This window comes from Diuraphis noxia, unplaced genomic scaffold, assembly GCF_037042655.1.
Source record: "Diuraphis noxia isolate RWA-SAM2 unplaced genomic scaffold, SU_Dnox_SAM2 contig0001, whole genome shotgun sequence".
Classification (NCBI taxonomy): Eukaryota; Metazoa; Arthropoda; class Insecta; order Hemiptera; family Aphididae; genus Diuraphis; species Diuraphis noxia.
The window spans coordinates 54,313,661-54,335,228 of record NW_028301711.1 but is presented as its reverse complement, the minus strand read 5'-3'; the positions used below and the strand labels follow the sequence as shown (position 1 = coordinate 54,335,228).

The 21,568-nt window shown below is 28.7% G+C and overlaps 1 protein-coding gene and 1 pseudogene across 2 annotated transcripts in view; both read right to left on the bottom strand.

The window, feature by feature from the left end:
* Nucleotides 1-19,906, bottom strand: part of LOC107168443 (anoctamin-7-like) — a 30,423-nt gene extending 10,517 nt beyond the window's left edge. For both annotated transcript variants that reach the window (XM_015517852.2, XM_089217635.1), the window contains exons 1-9: nt 19,493-19,906; nt 15,611-15,802; nt 15,164-15,316; nt 13,599-13,835; nt 6,775-6,992; nt 6,478-6,662; nt 1,187-1,959; nt 585-805; nt 331-509 (exon numbers count right to left, since the gene is read on the bottom strand). In XM_015517852.2, the coding sequence (XP_015373338.2) occupies nt 331-509; nt 585-805; nt 1,187-1,959; nt 6,478-6,662; nt 6,775-6,992; nt 13,599-13,835; nt 15,164-15,316; nt 15,611-15,802; nt 19,493-19,840 (2,506 nt within the window). In that variant the 5' untranslated portion in view covers nt 19,841-19,906. The remainder of the gene's footprint in view (nt 1-330; nt 510-584; nt 806-1,186; nt 1,960-6,477; nt 6,663-6,774; nt 6,993-13,598; nt 13,836-15,163; nt 15,317-15,610; nt 15,803-19,492) is intronic.
* On the bottom strand, nt 7,538-8,847 carry LOC149060909 (uncharacterized; annotated as a pseudogene).
* Nucleotides 19,907-21,568: the final 1,662 nt, after the last annotated feature.

The window sequence follows — 21,568 nt, the reverse complement described above, 5'->3', positions numbered from 1 at the left end:
AGTTAACTCTGGGTACTTCACAAAATATATAATAATATATTGAACAATGATTCCTAATTTCAAGGTTAGATACCTAGATAAACAAATGTCTTATTATTTGTCAATTTCTTTGAAACATTTGCATTGATACCTCAACATTTATCCGTCCACCGTCAAAGACATAATACACAAAGGAAGTTAAATCTTCAAAGACAATAGTCGACATTACAACAGTAACTGCACTAAGCCGGTAACTAATTTGGTAGGTTCCTAAGTCTCGCTGCCTTCTTCAATGTTTTAAAATATTATGTGGGTGTTTTTGTATAATTCTTTTTACTCTATGGTTTGTACCCATCTCTGAATATTCCTGGTAAAGGCCCAACGATCCAGTATCTTCTAGCTGATAGTCGAGCTGCCATTGTTTCGGGTGTTTGAGTGTTTCTACAATAGTGTCCGGCAGTTTTCCATTCAATTTATTTTGACGGCGGCTCTCTTTAGCTCGCCATCGACGCCATACATTCAATGCCAGCCTAAGAGTCATTAATTCAATAACTATATAGTTATTGACATTTATTAATTTTTACAAATAAGTTCATATGACTAACGGCGTCATCAACTCAATCACGTTGTCTATCAGTTGTTTTCCCACCATTATAATGGCCAATTGGGTACAGAGTTCTGGCACGCACCCCGTTCCAGCAGCTGCGGGATCGCAAACATCTTCTCTAATATGATGTATTATTCTCCGAAACATAGAAATGGGCCAAAACTTTGTGAATCTGGATGAACTATCCACGTGTTGCCTCTGTCCAGTCACGAAGCGACCCTAAGCAAACACCACAAATCATATTGACTATTTTACTTTTGTAATATGTAATATTTAAGGGTAAGTAGTCATAATATTATTATATTTGTAAAGCTTGGGTAATCGAGTTTCACCTAAATCATGAAGTGAAATATTTATATTACATTTGGTTAGGCTTATTACAGATTGTATTGAAAAAAAAACCGTTAATTACTAGGTTAAGTAAACTGCATTTATAAATGCATTTAATCAATGGCAATGCTATAAAGTGTAGATGGTTACGTTGTGGGTGAAAAGTGCGCAACGCTTAAAATACATAATAAGTATTTAAAAGTTTAATATAAAGAATAGTTTTTTTTATCTACCCATTGTACCCATGTTATTTAATGTTTCACCTCGCACCTTGAAAAAAGCAATGTAAACCAAGCTGGAATAATAATTGGCGGAATCGAAGCAAGACATGTACACGGTGTAAAGGCTCTGGTACCGTGGGTTGTACGCCGAATGATATGAGTACTTGGTGAGCCATTCAGCCACGCCACTGTAACCACGATGGAGGGCCACGATAGCCGTGAGTTGGACGAATGTTGCGCATGCGGCGGCCACGGCCGCCTTCCAACTGCTCAGTTCACCACTGTTGGTATAGTTCAACAGGAAAAAGCTGTGCTGTCTGTGGTGGCTGGCAGTGTCGTCATCGTTATGGCTGGTCACCGTCGACTTCGGTGGTGCCCGTCCGTCACCGCCGTCCTGATGGAAAATGGCTGACATGAGCCACCCAATGACTCGGCCGCGGTAAACCACAATCAGTATGGGCACCAAGGCCACGGTGGCCAGTGTCACAAAAAACGCTATTACCCTTAATGCGTCCGATAGTTTGGACATCCACCACCGGTAAATCACGTCCACCGATAGCATTGGTGATCCGTGGTTGGCGTTCGGTGGCGAAATCATCGTTGGGTGGAGGATGGACTTGTGGACTGTGACGGATGGAGGCGCACGGCGGCGATGACGTGGTCCTGGAGTTGGCGGCCAAGGTGGCCGCTTTAGTGGTACTTTATCGTCACCCGAACTGGAACAGCCGACACAACATTCGAACGACGTTCGCGATATTTCGCTATTGTGTTGTTCGTCCATCTGCCAAGTGTACGTAGTCCACAGTTCTTGAAACGCCGTGGCTGTAAGATATAAATAAATGAAATATGATATAACAACGACCTAGACGTAATTACAGTTAAAAATGCATAGGGCTCAAGCCCAAAAGGTTTTAAAAACAAAAAGAATAGGCATTTGTCTTCCAACAGGCAACAACTGCATATACAAAATTTTATCTATGATACAATTCAACACAATCACAAATGTATTGCATTATTGCCTGTTGAATACATTTAATAAACAACGGTGCATTCTAATTACATGCCAAAAAAATAAATATAAATTGGAATGTCCAAATTGCATGTCACCTCGTAGAGAGGGTAGTCTGTCTGAATGTATGCCATTTACCCCCAAATTTATTTATCATGCACTTATATCTACACCTAAACTTTATTTTTGACTTTTCTTATTTAAAAAAAAAAACAGATGAATAGAAACTGATTAATTTCTAGATTAAAATATTTTTATATTCGAGTAAACATTTTACCAAATTGGTGAAGGTGAAACTGTGAATATTAAACATTAAATTAAATACTTGTAATTAAGGATAACCAAGTGAATGTATTTTACATTTTTACATGGCATTTCAGATAAATAATTATACTTTATAGTTCGGTGGAGTTTATTTTGACATTATACAATATTATAAAGGTAATAGTTCAATAGTTTATAGTAATAAAATCAAGTGTAAAAATGGAAAATATATAATAATAATAATAATAATAATAGCATTTTATAAAACTATAGTTAATACAGTCAATAATTGCATTACAACATAATAAATTAAAAAATGGGTACCTAAAGTAAATGTAAGCCAACTTTTCTACTTATTTAATTCTATTTATTTCATTATTTTGAAATAAATTAGATAAGTCAATAGTTTAAATTAGAAAAATCAAAAATTTAAATTATGCACATAAGTGCATAATAAATAAACTTATGGGTACACTGATGCTTAACCCTTCAAGACGTGGAATGAAATTCTGACAAACCCCTTTAAGACGTGGCATGCAATTCGGACAGATCTCTTTAAGAGATACTATGCAATTAGAACATTATTTTTTGACTTATAATTAGGATGTAGCCAGTAAAAAATGTTTTGTATAGTTGCAAAATATATACCGGGCGCATCATTTATAACTGAACACTCGTTATTTAAATAATATTAAAGTTTTTGAAAAATGATTTTTTTCTTGGTTTGAAGTAGTTAAAAAATTTTTTTTACAACTTAATTTATATTTTTTATTCTTAAAGTTTAGAAGTTTTACTTTTTTTTTTTTTGAATAATAATATATAATTTTAACTTCGTGTTTTGCCTGTCGAACGAATAATATGTACGTTCCCTCTCACATATTATGTAGAATTTTTCGAATTGTTGAAAGCGTTGCTCTGCTTACAAAAAAGCAGAAAAAAATGCACACCACAAAAAGGTTTCTGTTGTACAACGCATTTGACAATAATCAGTGAAAATTGAGGCCATATTTTATGCTCAGATGATTAGCTCTTCCAACAATAACATAATGCCCCAAAGTCCAAACATCAACAGCAGTCCAATGAAAATGAATCCACGTTAATAGATATATTATCTGCTTTAACTAATATAACACATTCGCTAGAAAAGATCATAATATATAGAATATATAGATTAGAAAGTAATCAATTTCAGTTTTCAACAAAAACCAAAAGAAAAAGTAATGAGTTACACACTGAGAATCATAGCATGGAACGCCAACGGACTAGTACAGCGAAAACAAGACTTATCACTCAGAAGGTTCTCTATTAAAATCAGGTAATACATCAATGCTGGAGTAATTTCCACCAGAAAATCAATTCATTGGCCAACTTACTCGAATAAGATACCAGAGATATTAGACTTGTTCGTAGTTAAAGTATTTCCTCTAACCACGTTGAAGCTGAGGGACTAATATAACTATTGTAAGACAATGTGATTTGTGCATGACGTGTTACTTTCACCAAGTTCAAACGTCAAAATGATTATTATGATTTTTCTAAAATTATTTATACAAAGTAGGTAATCTGTAAGATGGCACAATGACTCTGCACAAAATCCTTTTTCGTATGAAATGATTTGTCATTGATTCAAATACATTACATTTATTACAATAACATACTCGTTACTAACTTTTGTACAGTAAAATGGTGACCACCTATTATTTTAATATTGGCTAGTAAGATTCGATTATCAATTAATAAATATGTTTAATGTGTTTTTTTTTTATTCATCCGATTATTTTTAAAACTATTCGAAATTTACCGGTGAATATCCAAAAAAAATTTGAACTTAAACACTTAAAAAGGGTAATAGTTACTCTAAATTTACTCTCAAATTCTTTTCAATAAAAACAACTATTCTGGGAATTTTCTATTTTTACATCCCGAATGCACTAACTAGATTTATTTTTTACCAGAAGTGATAGGTTGAAATTAATAATGGATGTATGATTTAAAATACTTATCGTACAAACAAACGCAAAAAATAAAAATAAAATGAACAAATATCATTGAAAACTCAAATCATCGCCTTCTTTTAGAATCTAAAACAAAGTAAAACTGATTAATCTGAACGTACAATTTTTATTTACCATGTAATATGTTAGTAAAATAGAGAAAATAAATGTACGAGTACTTACCTACTCTTAACGCATAGATATATTTTTTTTAATGAGTATAATAGGTATATTTTATTGTTAGAAATTTATAACCATTTTCAATTACTGAGTTTATGCTCTAGAGTTTAGATTTTTATCTCCCACAAAGTGGTCAAGATGCCTATTTTTAAATTTTTTTTTTTTAAATTTTTAAATTTATTCTTCAAAAAGATGATACCCCTCTCGAACATGTTTATGTGAGAACCCATGAGTTCAACCTATGTAGTGGGTACGAATGTACAATATTTAATTAACTTTTATATACAGAGTGTCCCACGGAGATCTGACATCCTGACAAATGAAATAACTTTTCTTCTAATCAATATTAAAAAAAAAATTTTTTTTTAATACAATTCATAGACATTTGCACTAGATTTTTGGTATACATTTTTTATTTTTTGATACTGAAAAAAAAACTTAAAAATTCATAAAAAAAATTCTATTAAAACATTTAATATAGCCAATTTCTAAATCTTATTTCGAGAAAAATTTATATGGTAAAAAAAATTATTTAACTCAAATGGATGATTTTTTAAAAATTTTTTAAATATCAATATTCTCGTTAAGTAAATTACGAACTAGTTTATGTTAGAATCATTATAATTTCAAAAAATATAAATTTACCTAGGTGCATATGATATTTAAAAATGTGCATATATTTAAAAAAAAAAATTATATTTTTTGAAATTATAATGTTTCTAACATAAACTAGATCGTAATTTATTTAACGAGAATATTGATATTTAAAAAAATTGTAAAAAATCAGCCATTTAACTTAAATAAGACGTGTTTTTACCATCTACATTTTTCTGAAAATCAGTTTTACAAATTGGTTATATTGAATACTTAGAAAAAAAATGTTATCAGTTTTTAAGTTTTTTATTTTTAGAATTAAAAAATAAATAATAAAAACGTATACTAAAAATGTAGCGCAATATTGTCTATAAATAATATTTAAAAGAAATAATAAAGAAATATTTTTTAAATATTAATTAGAACAAAAGTTATTTCATTTGTCAGATCTCAGTGGGACACTAAGACATTGGAGATTCAGATGTGTAGGTCAGTGCTAAAATAAAAACTATGTTTGGAATAGCATGAGTCTTTTAAAACGTTTTCTTCACGGATAAACGATAAATTAATTTCTAAATAATTGTTTCGACTTGCAAAGCTGGTTGTCTGCGGTAAATAGTTTTAATTTGTTCTATGGAAATGTGTAGACCTTATTCGTTACTAATTTATGAATTCTATCAATGTATTTAATTTTATAAATCTAATACACTTTAATTTTTTATGCAAATTTATAATAATAGATATTATTAGCACTTAACACTGATTCTGTAAAATACCATTGCCACCAATATTAACTTGTGTTTTGTATTTTGTATTTTAACCCAACTTTATATTCTTATTTGAAGGTCAAAAAGATTTTTTTTTTTGCACTTTTAATATTTTTCAAGGTGTCTAGTTTAAAAAAAGGTCATATTTATTTTTTAATTACGTGTTTACATTTAAACGTTAAGGCCATATTTTACGCTTATATGATATCTAACTTTTGAAAGACTATACATTTATAGCTTTTTATTTTCCATAATACATTAAACAAAAAGTATAAGCGCTCAAATTCTTTTTTTTTTTAAAAACCTTTCGATTTCCTGTAATTAAAAATGAGTAAATATTGTCTTTTAAAAATCAAAAGTTGACCTAGTATCTACCTATAGTTTAACAGAAAGACTGGCTATTTTTACTTTATTTTTTGTAGGTGTTACCTATTTAAAAATATCTTAAAAGAACAATTTTAAAAGTAAAAGATTTTAATATAATATAATCTTTCATACAAAAACTATGAAAGTCTATTAGCGCACTGCTCACCCCAAAATGACATGAAAACCGCAAACACGACCGCACCCGGTCTATCGAAAGTCGCAGCTGATGTCCATCTGTATAGTCCACAAGTGTCCAATACCCGCGTGAAGCCACAGAAACTTGAATTGCACCTTCTAGTTGGGCACAAGATCCAATCGGCTACTTGTGATTTTGGATCACAAATGTCGTGGCTAATCAAATTGACACAATAACATTATTGCATTGCGTCAAAAATATATTGGTACCTAGGTACGCAAATCTGATTGATTTTGTAATTTTGTATTTAGAACATATATATCTTACGTTGGCACATCGCTACGAGTCGTTATCAATCCGTACAGGAACCACACTAGTCCAGCTATGGCAGGACCAACTAACCATATCGTATAGTATCGAAGCCAGCAGAAATAAACAGCTACCGGAATTCCGTAATACTTTCGGATCAAAGCATTAATGTTTTCATCAGATTTCCATTTTTGGGGTATGATTAAACCGGGTCTAGCCCATTTTTCATAGAGAACCTGTAGCAGTTTATGAATCAATTAATCTATTTAACAATTTACAACGCCTGTAAAAGTTACGAACACTATGAAAAGAATAAAAATAATTAATTTTAATTTTAATGAAATCAAATAGTGCATGAAAAATAAAAATGTTTTGTAGTCTCAAATTTATCAGTTTTGTTTTACGTGTGACGTCACTGGTGCGCCGCCGTCGCTGATCATCACAGTCCACACTCTACACCACGTTGCGACGCAAATACGAGTAGGTATTATAATATTATTTAATATTTTTACTTTTTGTACATGGTAATTGCATTATAGAATATTACACACGAACGTACTACTTCATACTGGTTTCATACTTAGATAATAGCTACTAGGTAAGAACAACTATTAAAATATTAAAATATTACTATTTACTATACAGACTTTATTTTTTGATAATCGTAATATTTTGTAATTATGTTCACATTATTTCTATAATCTTTATAACAATTAATAATACAATATGTTGTAGAAAAATTTAACGTATTACAATACTAATATTAATATTTTATATGATGTTAATCTGGGAGTTTGTTGTTTTCTTTGAAGCCGATGTAATTTCCATTATTTTCTAGATATTTTTTTCGAATCACTATCACTACACAGTACACATGTTGGAATAAATATTTGATTACCTGTAGAATTATTACAATTAACTTGTGCGTAAATATATCAAAACTACCGATGTAATGGAAATAAAATATTTTTTAATTATTATTCACCTTTGCCTAATGCAGACCGTGAGTTTATTCAGTGAATAAATTGTTTATAGCATATAAATCTCCATGTTTTATTCGGGGACATGAACTTGAAAGCATTTTTTTCTTGTTACACTTATGAGCTTTAATAATCATTTGATGCCTGGTGATGTTGAAAATGTCCTCGTCCATAACAACTTTACGAAAAGATGGAATGTTAGTTATACAATTTTTTTTACCATGTAATTTAGTCAAGTTGTCAAATTCGAAACAACAAACACATTCTTTATCAGATTTCATAGTTGTACATTTCTTGCATGAACACCAATGTTTGGTTTCTTTTTTCGATCTTTCGTCGCAACTAATCGCCACTAATGAATTAACCGAAATTGTTTCTAACGTTGTGTTTTATCAATATCAATGAGGCTGTAAACTCATATTTCCCGTTCACTTTTAAATATAAAATGATATAACAATATAATACACGGTGGTCACAAATATTCACTGAAGCAAGCGTTACTAATGACACGCAAACGACTGGAAATATCGCTTATCGACTGTGGGATTATATTATAATATTATTATTTGGATTTATTTTCGTAACGTCAATTTCATAAAATATATTTTTAGATCGTTGTTTACTTTTATTCATAAAATTATTCATTGTTGATTTCAATAATTGGTTTGATAATAATATTCATAATATATTACACTATTATAATGATATTATGTATAACACTATATAACAGTATAATTGTTATATAATATATCGTAACCACTTCGTGAAATCGATCTTTTCACGAAAAGAAGACCATTTCGTGAAATGGAAACACGTTTTTTACACTTTGTGAAATTCAAAAATATTTCACTCAATTGTCACTCAATTTTAAAATCGTGTAATTTTTTCCATAAAGTGTTCGCTCACTTTGTGTACTGAAATATAACATTTAACAACTTATTCTACCCTTATAAATTTAACTTAAATAATTATATATAGTAATAAAGTTTATTTATATCATATTAATTTATTAACCGTATTGGCGTATTGTGAACATATTTTATTTATTCGAAGGAAAATGAATTGTGACAACGACTATTACATTTTTAGACTACCTTTAAAACTAACACATCTTATGGTTTGACAAGCACTTTTACACGAACAACTTAACGGAAACGTCAAGTTTCATTATATTCATATTAATCTCGTGCAGTCGTGTCCGTGTCAAATAATGCAATAAATATTAAAATAATATCTAAATTATTCTATACAACTATAATACTGCAATTACCAGACTATCTGAAATGTGTAGATGATATTTATTGGTTTTGATAAAAGTCATAATCATAATGATGATCATGAAGAATTAACCTTGCGTGAAACTGTCCAAATTGTATTTGGAGGTCAGGGATTTGTTAGTTGTTCGTGTAAAAGTGCTTGTCAAACCAATGATGTGTTTATTTTAAAGGTAGACTAAAATGTAACAGTCGTTGTCACAATTCATTTTCCTGCTCTGATAAATAAATGTTCACAATAGAGTGAATAAATTAATGTGATATAAATAAACTTTATTACTATACATAATTATTTAAGTTAAGTATAATAGAAAACTACGATGGTATTAATTTTAGTGACATTAGTCTTGATACAGATATTTCAGAGAAATCAATTAATCTAAATGATAAGAGTGTACAGTGTGAAATTGGAAAAGATATTTATACACAGTTTATAGAAGTAAATGATGATTTATCATTCGATTTTTCGTAAGAATCCATTGATGAATCTTGTTCTTTAGATAGTGAAGCTGATATTAACTGTAGTTCAAGTAGTAAAAATAATAGATTTTCATGATCTGTAAAAAAATAATTTAGACTACGATTCTTGCTTCATTGTGTTTTGGAACTGTCTATTAGAACTTTTTACACACTGTCGCCAATGTAGCGGCAAAGTTATATCAAAACAACATTTTGTTCAAGGTGCGCTACTTTCAGTTTCTACACTGTGTGAAAACCGCCATAAACTACAATGGTATTCTCAGCCGAAAGAAAACAAAAGACCGGAAAGAAACATTTTAATAGGTGGTGCTCTTGCATTATCTTGAATTTTATTTAATCAGTTAAAAGCATTTTGTAATTTGTATAGCTATAAAACTTTCAATGTTTACCCGTCCGGTGTCAAAATTATCAATAAATACGTGTACCTACCCTGTTACCCTGTCATCACTTGCAAGAACATAAAAATGCAACTATTGATAGTATTATGTCTTCTCAGTTACCTATTTGTCTGGCGAGAGATGGCCAATTCGACTCACCTGGATTTGTAATTACTCTGTTATGGAAATTCACTCTGGCAAAATTGTGGATTTTAAATTGGTTCAAAAGGGCCAAATAAAAGGTGACCTGGAAAGACAAGCTTGTGAACAACTATTAACAGAGTTAAAAAAAGTGGGTAAGTCGTGAATGTCGCTCTGCTGTACAGTAGGTTACAAGTGGGTTACTGCAATGGATGGAATTAAATTTGAATCAAATGTTATTATATCATTGTATACGAAAAACGATTCTGAGCGGAGAAGGATTATCTGTCTAGGATATATTATAGATTATTAAAAAATTTCAAATCTTAGATTTAAAAAACATTTTTTTATGAATTTCTAGCATAAAATAATTTACGAATTTTCGTGATTTTTACGTATATTGTCAAAATTCAAACTTTTATTACTTTTTTTCATCTCGGTTATTAAAGGCCATTAAGGCCCATTACCGCAACACAAACTTGCTTCCATCTGTCTCTATCCTGTGCTACTGTTTCTCCATCTCGTATTCCAATCTCTGCTAAATTCTTCTCCACTTCGTCAATTCACCTTTGTTTCGGCCTGCCAAGTGGTCTTTTCCCCTGGGGTTTCCATTTTAAAACCGCTTTCATAAGACTTTTTGAAACTTTGATTACTTATAAAAAAAAATTGTGACTATGTATTTATTTTATTTTTCATCTGCTATTGTAAAAATATGTTAGGAGCCTTATATTAAATTTTCAAATCTTAGAATTAAAAAGAAAAACTTTTATGAATTTCTATCTAAGATAATTTGAACGTTGTCGAAATTTTTACGTATTTAGTCAAAATTTTAACTTTAAATGCTTATAAAAAAAAATCGTGCCTATCTATTTTTAATATTTTTTAACTGATATTGTTACAATGTGTTAGAAGCCTTGTATTAAATTTTCAAGCTTTTCTACCCAACAGATTCATTTTTATCGATATTTATAGAAAAAAAAAAACTAAAAAAGTTGAAAGATTAAAATGTCAGTAAACAGCTCAAAACAAATTTAAATATCTTGAAATTTTTTCCAATAATAGGATATTTCTATATCAACATTCTGTCAATACTTCAAGTATCTGCGGTCATTTGTTTTAGAGTTCAACCAAAATAATGAAATCGCTAAAAGTGAAAATCCAATGTTGTTAAAATTTAAATTTTAAATGCTCATAAAAATTTTATTTGAATTTCCGGTGCACTTTTTATTTGTGATAAAGATTGAAAAACTTTTAAGGAATCTTGTATTAAATTTTCAAATCTTAGATTTAAAAAGAAAATTTTCAAGCTTTTCTGCTTAACAAATAAATTTTTATCGATATTAATTTAAAAAATACTCATAATATCGAAAATTTCAAATTCCTATGAATAGTTCAACATAAGTCGAAAATTTTTGAAATTTCTTAGTGGATAGAATATACTTATATAAACATTCGGTGAAAATTTCATGTATCTATGGTCATTCGTTTTAAAGTTACATCAAAAACCAAAATCGATTTTGTCGAAAAATGTTTGTGTGTAAAATTTCCCGTTTTTCCCTTAATTTTTAGTTTGTTTATCACGATTATTTATAAAAATATTTAGAATTTTTGATATATTACATCATATAAAAGTATTTAAAAAAATAAAATTTGTAAAATGTATTTTTATTATTAATTAAAGAGTCATTTTTTATTTTGGTGTATATATAATTTGATAAATATAAAACAGCATAAAAATCTCGATATAATATAATATAATATTTTAGGTGTAAATACGTGTAATAACAATAAACATATTATTATTTGCTTAAGTGTTTTTTAGATTAAAATTATTTGAAATTGATTATTGTATACCGATAGTGCCGTTTGCCGTATGAAATATGTGTATTATAACAGTGATGGTTGACGAGCGATGCACCAGTGACGTCACACGTAAAACAAAACTGATGAATATACGCGGAAGCCATGGTCAGATAAAATGTTTGAGACTACTCTAAATTTTTATTTTTCATGCACTATTTGATTTCTTTGTAATGAAAAAAATATTTGTTTTGTTTTATACTCCTTTAAGAGGGCCTTGAAAGTCTAATAAAGTGGTCGATATGTTTTAATTAATTATTCAGAAACAAGCATTTAATTATAGGTTGATATAAGTACTGTAATATATTAACTATTAAAGAATGTATTCTATTTAAATAAATATTTGAAAATGTATGCCTAATTAACTAATTAATTAGTAAATTATATTTAATGTTATAAGACCATAAATTGTATTTCTGATTTATATTTCAGAGTTATTTTTGATACTTAACATACCTATGTGTTTATTGTAAAGAATAATTAATAATGGAAAAGGCATAAAAGAGTTTTTTAAAACCTTTTTAGGGTGTTTTTTAGAAAAAAAAGTCATTTGGGATTTATAACAGAAGGATATAGGTCTAATTTATATTATAATATCTACATATAAGGCATATAACTTATAAGGCTATAAGTATAAAAAAAATATAATATAATAAAATATAAGTATGTATACACCTATAACCTATATAATACGCTTAGATAGATGCTCATTATTAGGTACATTTAGAATTTTAAATCATGTTACCTGCGCAATACCAGTACATAATATGCGCTTGAAAAATACAATATAAAAGATATACAAATGTATGCGATGGGTTTATTCTATTTTCACTTTTTTATTTTGGTTATAAATGAATACATTTAGTAAAATTCGAATTTATTAGACGTGCAGCACAATATAACTAATATTTTATGTATAAAACAGCATTATTTATTTATTTGATTGACTTAATGTAGGTACTAAAAAGTATTTTTCTGATAAAAAAATATTCTAAATTAGTAATATTGTCTTCCGAATATTTCATACTCTAATCATTTCTTATAAGAAAAAAAATGTTAATGTGTGTATTAGATTTTGTGTTATTTCAGCTAAGTTAGTAAAGACTGGAATATTGTATGAAGGGTGAAAGAGAAAGTTATTATTATGCCTACTGGTTGTATGTTATACTATTTATATGTATCAATCAATTTAATATTATATTTTTCTACGTCATACTCGTCATAGTAAATTATAGTCTACATTACTATCCATAAAACTTAGAATAGATCGACATTATTATTTTAAAGTGAATAATTTAGATTTGTTTCACACATAGGTATATTTCGTTGTTATTGTGATGTAATTATATTAAAAAATAAACTGTAAAAAACAATATTATATTACATTTATTATTATTTATTATAAATAAATCATACAATATAATATTACTATACTATTGTATTTCATTATATTGGTATTATAATATACGGTCCGGTATGTAGGTACTAACAAATAAAATAAATAATTTACATCAGATGTAGGTACACCGCAGGTTTTTTGAGAAAAAAATTAGAAACAAAATAGATTTATACATCTAACCTGTTTTAAAAATGGGAAAATTATATTACATGCATATTTGTCAAAGGATTATACATAATAATAAGTAATAAGTATAATATTAGCCTAATTAAATTAGGTATTTTTTATTTGAAATCTTGTCTATGAATGTATTATAATAGTGTCGACTCACCTGTCTATCATTGATGTTGTTTACGTCTTCTCCCTCTTGAAGTTTAATACTACCGTCGTGTATTGGATAGGCGGCAGAAATTATTTCGGTCTCCAGCAATTGTTCAAGACTCATAACATTAGCGCCTTGTTTATTACCAGAACCGATTCGGAGTAAGATATGCCACACGATCTGAGCCCGTTGGGCGGATGTTAATTTTTTATTAAATTTTTCGTGATTACCATTTCCATTTGGATACTGAAACAAAAATGGTCGAGTCCAATTCGATTTCATCAAGACTATTAAATAATAGTGAACATTAGTTACCTATACTTATTATATAAATAGGTATAATTTTTTTCTATATTTATTTTCAATAACTAATTACAGAAGTCACGCAAGCCTTTGCAGTAGTCATAAATTATGTATACTTCTACATTGTCTGAACCTATTATTACAAAATATATTGTTCTAGTAAATCAAATGTTTTAAAATAAGTATATTAAAATAGCTCCGTAAATAGCCGTTTATTGTTGTTATATTTTAAAAACAGTGTGTTATAATAGTTGTGTGGTTATAATTTTTTGTTTTAGAAATATTCGAATTACGAGTGATTCACAAGCAGTTTTGCTTCAATTTTTTCATTATTAGGTAGGTGTAATGAATTGAATAATAATAGGATTTTTGTAATTTTTATAGTACCTATAATTATGAATAATATTTTCAAATACATAGATTTATATACTATTTAAGGATTATCTTTTGGCGATACAAACTTATTTTTCAAATGAGAAACAACCTTTTTTTTAAATAATTAAATAATGATTTTTTTTCCTTGGTAGTTGGTGAATCACCTTACAGTATCAATAACACTTTTCTATTGCAACCATACAAATAAAAATAACGAATTGATTAATGGAATTCATACAATTGTAAAATTGTTGAAAAAAAATAGTTCCATTCTTAGTTTTTATTGTACAATATTACTGTTATTAACGTGTATGTATGATAACAATAATTTAAATAATTGTTTTAAACTATATTATATTATTATTTATTTGAAAATATTTTTTTTATTTCATTTAAATAGGTATGGGTTTATAAAAAAATTTTTTTTAATGAAAACAATAACAAAACATAATTATCAAGACCCCTTAGTTTAATTGATGACTATATTGACCATTGTATATCTGATGTCTTTGATGGTAAATGGTAAATACCATTTGATTGATGTCAGTATAATATTTTATTTTATAGTTATTCTGTAATCGTATATGATAAAATTATGAATTTTTAGCATAAATAGCCAAATAGGTATCTGGAAAATATATTAAAAACTTATGATAGCATATTTTTTCAATGATTTTCCTTTCTAATATTATTATATGTTCACTTAATATGTCATTTATGGATTTTTAGGTCAATTTTTCCTATTTATATTGTCATTTAGGACATAAATACTGAAGTATTTTAGCAGTATAATATTATTTCGTACTTATTTGAATAAGATATCGTCATAAGACTAATCGTAGATTTTAACAAATAAACATATGTCATTATACTTAAAGAATTTAAAGATAATATACCTGTTGGTAATTAACATCTTTCGAATTGTAAAGTGTTTGTTTATCTTCGCTTTTACTGTCACTATTGGTTGCATGACACCGGCAACTGCATCCCAAGAGACGCTGCTCTAGCTGTAGCAAAGCAAAGCATGTTCGGCCTGCATCTAGTGAACACTTAAGTATAATAAAAATAAGTAATGATATAAATAGTTTGAATATTTAAAAAATGGTTTTTAGCTTAAGTTTATGTCTGATGATGCCTGACATAAGCTTAATTAAAATGTAATATAGAACAATAAAATAAAACAATTGGTTAAAGTCACGATAGATACCAATACTATCAAACGTGTTAAAATGTGTAGGTTAGGTAGTTGAGTAAGGAGATACTATGTCGCGCGTATTATTCGGCAATTTGAATTTAGTATATTATATAAAATAACAATAATCGTAATTTTAATAAATACTGACCGTTGGATCATCATCGATGTTTACCAAAATCCCATGTGCTCGTAATTCGTGATAAAACTTTCGTCTTTCAGTCTCGTCGTTCAGTTTACTGTCATCCTCCTTAACTATTCGTTGCCTTTTATAGGCTAACACAAAATCAACAGTGTTAAGTTTCCTATGTTCATCGAGAATTTTGGTTGAAGATTTCCGATGCTTGTTGTATAAAATATTCAAACAGTATAATATATTATTAACCAAGTATCTAATAAGTTATAATATTATTATTATAAATTAATAATTAGTATGTTTGCAAGTGTATCGACTGTGAGCACTTTTAACGTAGGTGAAAAATAATTGTATAACTTCAGTCACGTGGGGGAATGAATATTATTTATAGTAGGTATCAAAATATTTATTGAAATGGATAATTGGTGAACTTTTCTACACATCTTCTATATAATATCACTTGTTTAACAACAATTTTTAGAAAAAAACAAAACACTGTAGTAGAGAGTTTGTAATAAACTTCATATGTTTTAAAATGTTATACCTCGTATAATACTGTATAATAATCTATTAAAATTATAACTCTACTATTCTGAGTTCTAGTTAAAAACTTTAGGTATTATACACCAAAATAACAAGTTATATTGTGATTACAGATTGCAGGATATATACGTATCTATACTTAAATACAGTACATCATATTATCTACCTATTGGCATTTTACATATCTAAGGCTTTTATAGTTTTATATTATTCTGCAACTTCAGCAGACCAATTGAGTCAGGAGTGATATTGATGTATACATACTAAGAACATTACCTATATTTTATGGAATGTTAAATTGGATCGAAGTAAAATTATTGATATATGTATAAGTAGGTAGGTACCTATGTCCTATATATATATATATATATGTGATGCAATTGTATTCAGCCACTCTTTTTCGCAACGATGCAACCCATTTGCACCCATCGCACCTTTTTATTACCCATAATATGCTCCAGAAATATTAATACAATTGCATTAAAACTGTGCAACGTTGTCAAACTTTATTTTGGAATACAATGCAATGATACTTATTATCATTGCATTGTATTCTTGTGATTTTATTTTCAACTTATAAATTATTAAGTTATAATGTAACTATTGTATACAAATAACGTTACACTCTTATAGATATTATCGAATATAGGTTTCTTTTATTTCAATTGCACTTCATGACGACTCTCACTTCTCTTTGTGAATGCGCAACTGAACTAGTAAATTATACTTAAGTTGCGCAAGTATAAACATGAAATTTAAAATAACAAATACTACTAAAAATCGTGAATGTTTAATTTTTTGTAACTTTAAATATTCCACATCAGTAGAAATTTGGTTTCGAGTAATATAAGTAGGCGTTGCGTTATAAAAAATTGTAGAAGGTACGTAAATATTATAAAAAATATTTATTCTTGATCAACACTAATCGATATTAAAGACAAACATAATCATGAACCAAATACTATTGAAGATTTAAACTTGCTAAAAGTTAGAGGTAAGTACAAAAGAAAAGCCCACGAGGATTTAAATTTACAGTCAAATAAAATAATACATAATCTTCATATTGTAGTACATCCATATTTACTGATATTAATAGTATTAGAAAATCTATATACCACGAACGACGAAAAGTGCTACCTTCCATTTTTATATATTTAGAGAGATTGATTTATAATGAAATATTTATTATAATATAAGTTTTTTAAATTTAAAATGTTTATATTTTTATACAATTTTATGTGAGATGAGTTTTGACTACAGTACATAAAACTTAGTGTGAATTACAGTGTTGTCCAACAATAAAATATTGGCACTAATTTTTTTAAACAAAAAATTATAAAATTTAAACTATGATATAGGTCTTAGATAATTATTATTAGTGTATTATAATCTACTAATCTACTTAATCTAAGTATTTATAAATACATAAGTAATTCATTTTATGCATCACAACGGCAACATTGTATGTGAAATGGGTTCATATGGGCTACAAATTGGCAGATAGTGCTTTATCTATCGGTCTCATCTGTCCATTTCCCTCGAGGTGCAAATGTGCTGTAACCTTGTGCAATAACTATTACTCATGTATGTCATCAAAAAATTGTTTGTTATATTTATAAATTGTGAGTTTTGTGTGCAGAACTCACAATCGCAAACTTGTATTGTGCTTTTTTAAAATAAAAATTACGAATGTAAAAATAATTTTGTAGTTATGAAGTGTGCATTTCAGTCTATAATGTTCCTTCTATAACATAATTCTTAACATGATTCTTAGTCGAAAATCTTACAGGTACCAACGATTATTAATGGGGTGGCTAGCTACTTAAAATGCATTATAAAAAAAAAATGTTCTGGCTCCGAAAGACAGATTAGTTTGTATTAAAATCTTCTAAATATTTTCAATTTAAATACTCAAGGTTTGAAAATCTGATATAATTTCTCTCCGAAGTTGTTCTAACTTGTAGATATTTTAACATATTGTAAACTAAGGTGCTTTTTTATGGTCGTACTTCACTTGTACATCATTATTGTTCAGTTTACATTTTGTTCAGATTTTGGAATACCTATCTGTTTAATGTTTATCTTTGCGTTTAACAATAGAATTGGAAGAAATGAGGAGTGCCTTTGGGCAACTTTCAGTTCAAATTTTGACGTTCATAGAATTAAATTTTAAATATATTAATTATGGCTATCTAAATTTAAAATGTAATTAAATACCTATATATGCCAATACATTTTAATTGTGTATATATATTTTTTATGTATATTATTATAATTTATATACCTGCTAATTATATTATCGGGTGAATTATAACAATAAATTATTGGATTTTCAAGTTTGATCAGAATTTGGTATATTATAGGAAGTTCTTTTCGCTGGTTGTCGTTTGCGCATCACTATTTTTAATTTTGACCTTTTTTGTCAGACTATTGCACATCGTTCGATGTTTGGGTTATACATCGTGCGCATTGACCGTTTAAAAGGTTCTACATAATTTGCACATCATTATTATTTAACAATATAAATGAAAAAGGTGTACACTCAAAGCGCAAGTTGTTTTCTAAATTTGATCTAAAAATCTCTTAATAATATTCACATAATATTGCATTTAATTAAATTTTCAAATATTGCATAGATATAATGATGTGATACCAAGTATAAATGTAATGTTATAGAGTTAAATTTTCGATTTTTGTTGAATATTGTCGAAATTTAAACTAAAAATATTGATGTGTGTTTATTATTTTTATTTTTAAGTTTAAAAATCTTAAATTATTAATTCTCTATATATAATATTAATTGTTATACAACATATAATACCATTTTTTATACCCTTTATTGTTCAAAATATTTATGCGCATTTGATGTACGATAATTAGGAGTACCTAGGTAAATAGACATTGCGTAAACGATGTGCGATATTTTTGGACAGGTAAACAGACGATGCGCAAGTGATATAGGTACGGCCGTTCTTTTAATATGTGACGTATCACGTATCCATATATATATATATATATATCCATACCTACAACTTTTTAAATATATTTTATATCCTTATATCGGTAGATAAGTTGATGCGCAAACGATGTACGATATTTTGGCCCATATGTATGCAACCATTAAATTTTATTTTATCAGAGTCCTAAGTTCAAATTATTGTCCGTCTCCTTCACCCCAAAATTGTTTTGTTGTATTATATATAGCTACAACAATTTTCTTATAATTATTTTTTATTTTTATTTTGGCCTGAAATACTTTTGAAAGTACTAACAGCCCTTCCACAGCATTTCCAATGGAAATTTTTTGGTGGAGGTGACAATTAGTGCCTACGTGCAATAAATGGTGATTATTACCTCGATTCGTTGAGAAAGATATGGTGACGGCGGTACTGGTGGTAGAGGTGGTGGTGATGGTGGTGATTGTGATATTGCCAAATCGACTTCGGCAGCGATATCGATATGGTTTTCGTTTTCAGTTGGTGTGCCGATTTCGGCCGTTGGCGGAGATAGATCGCGTTCCCCGTCGCTCGCCGGACGTTGTCCAATAACACGTGCTCCAAGACTTAACGCCGCGTGTCTCAACTGTACTTCAAATGACATAGCCGCCTCCTGAGTCGTCTGTGACAGAGTAGACGACGGCGATCTGTGTTGATGATGATTCTGTACTTTCCGAGAGCTGCTATCATCGTCGTCCGATGGCATTTTTTGACAAAAATGGGAAAATTTCACAATATTGATGGTAATATATTTATGTTGCACGGCATTCGAGCGTAGATTACACACTGTCACTGTTGGAGGAACTGCGAAGCGACCGACGGGCGAAAATCGTGTTTGAAAAAACGACCACTACACGGTCACATCGTTTTCCTATATTATGTAGGTAGCATGACCACGGTGTATTATATATCTAGATCACTACCCACACAACCCTTTGTCAACCCCTCACCCACCGTGCCATACACGCGCACACCCATCATTATATTTATACCATCACGCCACAATATAAAGTCTCGTGCGTAATCATAATATCGCCGATAAATAATTCAATAAATAATATCACTATATGCAGCTAAACAGAATGATGAGTGTCCTACAGCGCACCTTCTTTATAAAATATAACTATACATCAGTTGACTGTCGACTGCAGGCCGTCGGTGTTTAATTCATTAATTTATAAAATAGGTAGGTAGGAGCTAGATCGTATGTATAAATATATAAAATATTCTTGGAAACGTGCAACATAATTCATTGTAGGTACAATACCATCACCTATACATGTATAAATATGATACCTATGTATCTTTTCCATCATACAGTATAAATGAACCAGAATAAGTGGACATGAGTATATGTTATGCACACAGGGCATGGTTTTATGTCACGCAATAGGTATTATAAGTAACAACTAATAAATAAAATAAATGAAAAGAAAAAACGCTATTAAAATGTCAATGTTAGGAAAAATAACCCTTTTGAATTGGCATGAAAAAGAGATAGAAATAGGTATGGTTTTCCTGTGACCTTTATTTTTATAGGTACAATATAAAATGTAGGTAGTTATTATAGGCAAAGATTTAAAGGTCTAGCCAAAACTGACTTTTTTATGAAAGTTCTTTGTATAAACATTTGAAATCAATTTTTCTCTAGAAGAAAAAAATTATGAATTAGAATTATATAAATTTAAATTCGCAAATCTTAGCATTGGCAGAGTTATCAGACACCTAAATATACACCTATGGGCTATGACTATCTATATACACTACTTGACACTTACTAATTATTCTACCAGGTTTAATAATAATAGAATAAAAGCATAATAATAAACATCAAATCTATTTATCATTATTCACAGCATAATATTTTTACATATATCTATTAAAAGTGTTGTTGTGTGAACATATTTTGTAGGTAAAGTTATATACTACTATATAGGAAGGTAAAACGGTACACTCCAGAAGTAATTTGAAGTAATTTGATTAACATGACAATGTAGAGATGGCTATTATGAAGTCTCTAATTCAACATATTCTTTCAGTATATTATTTAAAACTAGATGGTAAACAGTAATTAAGTTCTGCTTCAAAACTACAAAAACCTATACTTCTATGGATGTTTTAAAAGAATGGTCTCGTTTTAAAAGTCAGTACCTACAATGTGTTTATACGGTATAATTTTTGAACTTAAGCTAGAAATTAAATCAGAGTAGTATTTTCTTATAATCATTGTCTTCCTCATTCCTCCTTTTATCTCCTAAACATGACCTGTCCACATAAATTTTGACCACCTTCCTGTTATTCTTCGGATTTCAACGTAAGCTCGGTAACTGAATCTGATGACCAGCCTCCGCTTATCTGTTTCTTTGAAATTTATATTGCTACAATAAGTACTCGGTAGTCTACAACAATGGCCGTGAGTAAATAAATTGGATGT